The sequence below is a fragment of the Ammodytes marinus genome (assembly GCF_949987685.1).
Source record: "Ammodytes marinus genome assembly, chromosome: 4".
NCBI lineage: Eukaryota > Metazoa > Chordata > Actinopteri > Uranoscopiformes > Ammodytidae > Ammodytes > Ammodytes marinus.
In genome coordinates this window covers 3,680,773-3,688,272 of record NC_137233.1, presented here as the reverse complement: position 1 = coordinate 3,688,272, position 7,500 = coordinate 3,680,773, and the positions used below count along the sequence as shown (strand labels likewise).

Sequence of the window (7,500 nt, the reverse complement as noted above, 5' to 3'; positions counted from 1 at the left end):
CTCGTAGTTAGCAATGTTATTGTCAATGCTCAGTTTTTAGAGGACTGATTTAGTAAATGTAAGCAACATGTATTTGAATGAATTTTTAAACTTCCTCGTCACTAAAATGAGGACACTTAGCCAAGACGAAATCGTTATGCTGACTTCTACTAACTTCTCGTCGGAGTGGATTGAGGAGTCTAAAAAGGTGCTCTTTGAAGTCTGTCCGAACACGACACAACGATGTGTTATGCACAAAGGTCCCCAGAAGGATGTTAATAACGTTAAGGCCTGCCTAAAGATTCTGAACGAATGTGGGGAAGATATTCCCAGATTTGTTTCTTATTATCTAGATGAGCTTCCTCCTGTCACGTTTAGCAGCATTGATGTTTCTGCCCTACTTGGCAGGATTGAACAGCTTAACAAGGAAGTATCCAGCATGAAAATGATTCTTGTAACTCAAGCAAGTATTAGTGATGACCTGCGGGTGCTAACAGCGGCTATGGACCGGCGGGTGGCTGTGCTAGAGAGGCCTAATGGATCACCTGCACCCGATATCACCGGTGATGTTCAGGAGGAAGAGCAGCTGGGTGTGCGCGCTCTGACATCGGAGTTTGCACCGGGAGCTACGGCAATGAATATCCCTCCACTAACTCTGACCCAGTCGCCTAAATGGAGCGAGGTTGTGAGAGACAGTCGGCGTGCTAAGCCGGGGCCGAATAACGCCAATGCCTCGGGGCATTCTCAGCCAAAACCCCGTCATTTGCGTGAACCTAACCTGCGTGAACCCAAGAGACGTGAGAGGAAGCAGATGGGAATAGTTGGAACTGGCGACGGGAGTAATATTCGAGTTGTCACAACCAAGTTGGTGAGTGTGTTCGCCACACGATTTGCTCCTGATATGGAAGCTGACACCTTACGTGACTATCTGACACATAAACTGGGCAGATCGGTGTCATGTCGGAGAATTGAATCAGCACGGGACAGATTCAGCTCTTTTCATATCATGGCTGAATGCAATGAAGTAGATGAGATGTACGATCCGCAGCTGTGGCCAGCAGGAATTTACGTTCGCCGTTACTATGAAGCCCGTCAGCCCCGTGTCGCATCAGCTGGTGGAGATCACGCAGCTGAGCGTGCCACTGGAGCCCAGCGCAAAGCCAATGCAGCTGTTCTGTCTCCTGGTGGCCGAAGCCTGGAGCCCACTACATCCAACGACAATGGGCAAGTGAATCATGAGCAGTCTGTGTAGAAAATAAATCCCTATCATGAAGTTTCGAGTTGGGTCGTATAATGCGCGTGGCCTCCGTCTTGGACACAGTCCAGGGGATAGGTCACGTCGTTTTATTGTAGATGAACTTCTTGGGTTCTGTGATGTTTTGTGTGTTCAAGAGACTTTCTTAGCCAAACAGGATTTGGAAGGTCTAAATGCATTACATAATGAATTTTATGGGGTAGGAGAATCTACTACTGATCTAACTACTAAAATTGTCCGAGGTAGGATACCCGGCGGTGTAGCTATCCTCTGGAATAAGAAATATGATCCACTTATTTCAGTGGTAAGATTGGGAGTGGATTGGGCTATTGGTATAGAGTTTAATTGTCATGATACAAAGTTTATCCTCATAAACATATACACTCCTTATGAGTGTTATGTCAATGAAGCAGAATATCTTAATCGATTAGCATTTCTTGGCTCTTTTATTCAAGATAATGCCTCAACCTGTATTTTCATTGTAGGAGACATGAATGCTGACATCTCTGATATGAATTCTCTCTTTGCTAGACATCTAATTAATTTTTGCTCTGATGCTGGTTTAGTACTCTCAAGCAAGGTTTTCCTGCCTGCTGATAGTTACACTCACATCAGTGAAGCATGGCATTCTACCTCATGGTTAGATCACTGTGTTGGTACAACTGATGCTCATGACTCAGTGGATGCCATGGAGATTCATTATGAGTTTGCAAATGCTGATCATATACCATTTTCTTTGTCTGTGAATGTTGAGAAGCTACCCGCTTTGTCTACTGTGGCTAGTAGCATCAACACAGGGAGACTGGATTGGTCTAAGCTAACTGAAGAAGATGTCCAGAATTATTTAATTAATACTGATAGGTTGCTGGGAAACATTTCATTGCCTAAAGATGCCATACAATGTTGTGATATTAACTGTAAAAATTCGCAACATATTAATGACCTATGTGTTTTATATGATTTAATTGTGAAATCACTTCATGCTGCCTGTAGGCCTTTTTATAAATTCCAGTGTGGGCTTCAGAATATCAAGCCTGGATGGAATGAGCATGTGGCAGGGCTTCATGCCGAAGCTAGGAGGGCTTTTAAAGCCTGGATAGTGTCTGGTAGAGACAGACAGGGACCTTTATTTGAACAGAAGAAACGTGCAAATGCACATTTTAAATACGCACTTCGATACATCAAAAGGAATGAGAACTCGCTGAGGTCTGAGTCTCTGGCATGTAAATTACAATATAAAAACTATAATGATTTCTGGAAAGAGATTAGAGCCATGAACAATAGTAAATTGCCCTTACCTACAGATATTGGGGGAGTCAGTGGATCAGATGCTATCTGTCAGATGTGGCGACAACATTATAATGAGTTGTTTAACTGTAATGGGAGGAATAATTTTGAGGTTGGATATGTTTATAATAATGAAAATGTGGTTATTAATTCAGAAGAGATACAATCTGCAGTATTGGGTTTAGATGACAACAAAGCTTGTGGTGCTGATAAAATAACTGCTGAACATCTAAAATATGCTAGCAGGAAACTTATTACTCTGCTTGCTATATGTATGACAGGATTCTTAGGCCATGGGTCTCTGCCTGAAGCCATTTTACCAGTACTATTAGTCCCTGTTCTTAAGGACAAAGCTGGCAAAATAAACAGCATAGACAATTATAGGCCCATAGCTTTAGCCAGCATTGTTTCCAAAATCTTGGAGAAAATCCTCCTTAGCAGGTTGGAAAAGTACATTCTTACCACAGATAACCAATTCGGTTTTAAACGTAAACATGGTACTGATATGTGTATATTTGCCTTAAAGGAAATTTTAGACCGATATAATAGCTTGAATTCCACTGTCTTTACGTGTTTTATAGATGCTTCCAAGGCATTTGATCGTGTGAATCATCAGAAACTGTTCCTTAAGTTGCATCATAGAGGAGTGCCTAAAGTCATTATTAGAATCTTAGTCTACTGGTACGCTCGTCAGTCTATGCAGGTGAAATGGGGGGATTCTGTGTCAGAACCTTTCTATGTTGGTAACGGTGTACGCCAAGGTGGAATCCTATCTCCTTTTCTTTTTAATGTGTATATGGACGAATTGTCACAGCAGTTGAATGCATGCAATACAGGATGTGTGATTGGCAATAGCCTCATTAATCACCTTATGTATGCAGATGATTTGGTTATATTTTGCCCATATAGTGCTGGCTTACAACAACTTTTGAAGGTTTGTTCCCAATACGGTGTGGATTTTGATATTCGATATAATGCAAATAAAAGCAATATTATGATTGTCAGAGGCAAAGAAGACAGGAAATTGGTATTTCCTGATTTCTTTTTATCTGGTACTGCTCTTAAAGTATGTGATGATGTGAAGTATTTAGGCCACCATTTTGTTAATGATTTGTCAGATGATAAAGACATTAAAAGACAGTGTCGTAAGATGTATGGTCAAGCCAATATGCTTGCACGTAAATTTAACATGTGTTCTACTGCTGTAAAGGTTGCGCTATTTAGAGCATTCTGTACTCCGCTATATACTGCTCATTTGTGGCGTGCTTACAGAAAAAGCAATATGAAAAAACTAACTGTGGCGTATAATGATGGAATGCGGATACTTCTCAGAATACCGAGATGGTCTAGTGCCAGTCAAATGTTTGTAAATGTTGGTGTGCCTACCTGTCATGCTTTAATTAGGAATTTGATGTATCGTTTTATATGTAGAGTGACAGCATCACAAAACAGTATTATTCAGGCATTGGCCAAGCCTGGGCTCAGCTCTGTCAGGTTCTCATCTACACTCTGGAGACATTGGAGGGCATCTTTGTATACTGCAAGTGTTGTATGCTGATCTCTTATTTTATTTTTATTTTATTTCTTTTTAATCTGCATGCATTGGTGTGCTTTTTGTTGTTATTTATGTATTGACTCTATTTTTTTTATATACATTGTACTATGGATCTTCATGTGTCCTGAATAAAATCATATATATATATATATATGTAGCGTCTTCCAATCAATAAATAAATACCAACAGAAACCACAAAACATCTTAAACCAATTATAAAACACACGTCTTTAGCATTATAAAATAAATAAATAAACAAGATCTTGATTTTAAATAATAAACATAGACTTACATCCATTTAGTTTAGTTCAAAATGTAGCGTCTTCCAAAAAATGAATCAATAACAGTAGGCACACAAGACAAATACACACGTCTTAACTGTAAAAAAATTATAAAATAAACAAGATTCTGATTGAAACTACTTAACAAATCAATTCTAATACAGAAGTCTTTAGCATTATATTTTGATGATAGTAATACACATACACTTACATCCATGAGCGCAGTGTTGATGCAGTTGGAGCTCTCTAGTAGTTAGCAATGTTATTGTCAATGTAAGCTAAATGTAGCATCTTCCATTAAATAAATAAATGCCACCAATAGGCAGAAAACTACTTAACAAACCAACTCTAATAAACGTTTTCAGCATTGGAACATTTGAAAGTTATTGTAAATCCAAAGTTTTTATCACAGTCATTTAGTGGACTGATTAAACCTGCAGTGTGTAGAATTGTGGGTTTTATTTCCTAGCAGATTTTGTAGAAAGTAATTATAATATCCATAAGTACATTTAATTTGGTGCATAATAGCTGAAAAAAATATTTTGAATTATTTTTTTTTCCCTTAGAAAGGGTCTCATATATGTCCATATTTCTGCATATTTTGGACCAAGGCCTAGTGCCGCCATCTTGAAAGTGTCATAGTTGGAATGTCATCAGGTGCATTGTTTAAAATTTAGAATTGTTCTTGTCCTTGAAGGCCACTGTAGCTTCTGTTATTATTCGAAAGGGTTGGGGTTACCCAGGGAGCGTTGCATTCTAGAACTTTGTAGAACTTTCTTGATGATGTCATATTACACACTGCACCTTTAAGTAATAAATTTATAAAAAAATAAATACCAACAGTAGGCAAAAGACTAGACAACAAACCAAGGCTAACAGGCAAGACTTTAGCAATGTAATTGTCAATTCAAAATGTAAGCTAAATGTAGCATCTTCCAAAAAAAAAATAAATGCCAACAATAGGCACACACATACTTAACAAACCTATTCTAATACAGAAGTCTTTAGCATTATATTGTGATGATAGTAATACACATACACTTACATCCATGAGCGCAGCGTTGATGTAGTTGGAGCTCTCCCCGTCCACGGAGATGAGGAAGGGCAGGCAGCGGTCGGCCGACAGCACCTCCACACTGCGGTTCTTATCGTGGTTCCTAGGCAACAGGCCCACGCTGCAGTCCTCCGGGCGCACTCTAGGGGTCACTATGTTCAACGTCTGGGAGGGAAGAGAGAGAGAGTGTGTTAGTGTGTGTGTGTGTGTGTGTGGGGGGGGGGGGGGGAGTGTGTGTGTGTGTGGGGGGGGGGGGAGGGAGGGGAGTGTGTGTGTGTGTGGGGGGGGGGAGTGTGTGTGTGTGTGTGGGGGAGGGGGGTGTAGGTGTGTGTGTGGGGGGGAGGGGGGTGTAGGTGTGTGTGTGTGTGTGTCTCTCTCTCTGTCTGTCCCTGTGTGTCCCCTCTCACTTGGAACTCATCTTTGATCTGGCTGGAGTTGGTCTGAGGGTCCAGTCTGTGTGTGTGTGTGTGTGTGTGTGTGTCCCTGTGTCTGCTTTTGTGCATGTCTCTGTGTGTGTGTGTGTGTGTGTGTGTGTGTGTGTGTGTGCCTCTCTCTGTCTGTGTGTGTGTGTGTGTGTGTGTGTGTGTGTCTCTGTCTCTCTCTCCGTGTGTCTCTGTGTGTGTGTGTGTGTGTGTGTGTGTGTGTGCCTCTCTCTGTGTGTGTGCCTCTCTCTGTGTGTGTGTGTGTGTGTGTGTGTGTGCCTCTCTCTGTGTGTGTGTGTGTGTGTGTGTGTGTGTGTGTCTCTGTCTCTCTCTCCGTGTGTCTCTGTGTGTGTGTGTGTGTGTGTGTGTGCCTCTCTCTGTGTGTGTGTGTGTCTCTCTCTCTCTCTCTCTCTGTGTGTCCCTGTGTCCCTCTCTCACCTGGAACTCGTCTTTGATCTGGCTGGAGTTGGTCTGTGGGTCCAGTCTGCTGATGTTGTAGTAAATGGCTCTGAACTCACACACAGGAATCGCTGTGTTTCCACAAAGACACGCCTCCAAGATGGCGTCGTGGACAAACACGTATTGTTCCTGAAAAAATTAACAAGATAAAAAAGGTTAAAAAATATATTTCAGGGGTGATCCAGTGGTGTAGTGGATAGAGCGCGTACCATATTGGCTCCGGCCTTCTTTGCAGTGGTCGTGGGTTCAAATCCGACCCGTGGACCTTTACTGCAGGTCATCCCCCTCTCTCTCTCTCTCTCTCTCTCTCTATCTCTCTCTGTCTCCCCATTTCAACTCTGTACTGTGAAATAAAGCTTGAAAATGCTAAAGAATATCTAAAAAAAAAAAAAATGTATTTCACGGAAAAAGAAAATGTAATAATCTCTTGATTTAGGCTTATAAGTCTTAAACCATTTAAGTACTCACTTAGCTAAGAACAATTTTGTTGCATTTTTTCCAAATCGGTCCAAATTTGAGGCTATACAGACAGTAAAAATTGTATTATTTTTCTGAAGTGATTGGTGACACAAGTTTTGTGTCACCAAAACAATATTTAGGGATTTTCATTAACATACTAAATGTATTTTTACGGGTTAAAGGCCTATTTCATCGGTTGGAATATGAAGGTGTATTGAACTCTGAGATCCTATTTAGTATAAATGTGCAAAACATTTTTAAATCGGATCATCTTAGCCTGAGAAAAGGCAGAAAGAGTGTTTTATGGTCTCACTGTCTAACCCTACAGTTTCCTTCTTGTGACATCACAGTAAGGGTTAGGATTAACAGGACAGCTGGGCCAAGGGAAGACTGAGGGAAGACTGAGGGAAGAAAAACCTCATTCATTATATTATAATAGTTATTTTATAATGATAGAACGCTGGTTCCATATGGGTGAAGTATTCCTTTAACGTACACTGTATCCCTGTGACTTGAACAGTACTTTCTCAGTGTGGCTGTTAGCATTGCCATCTCTTGGACATAGTGAGTGGTTTGGGCTAAGCTGCTATCTGCCTCCTAACTCATTATTTCTGCTCTTGTGCTCATTTGTCAACGTTAAAACCATACAAGTGATTTAAAGCGAGCAGAGCTTTTCTTCACTCTGGATCAAGGCTTCTTTGTAGCTCCAATTAGTTTTCTGGTTTAGGCCTGGGCCACCGTGAGCTATG

General features: G+C 40.9%; 1 protein-coding gene across 1 annotated transcript in view; it reads right to left on the bottom strand.

The window, feature by feature from the left end:
• The window catches only part of LOC307249225 (receptor-type tyrosine-protein phosphatase T-like), a gene marked incomplete at both ends in the record, with an annotated part of 93,439 nt that overhangs the window by 13,948 nt on the left and 71,991 nt on the right, over positions 1–7,500 (bottom strand). The window contains 2 exons of the mRNA XM_080025868.1: positions 5,403–5,576; positions 6,272–6,421. Coding sequence (XP_079881994.1) covers positions 5,403–5,576; positions 6,272–6,421 — 324 coding nt within the window. The remainder of the gene's footprint in view (positions 1–5,402; positions 5,577–6,271; positions 6,422–7,500) is intronic.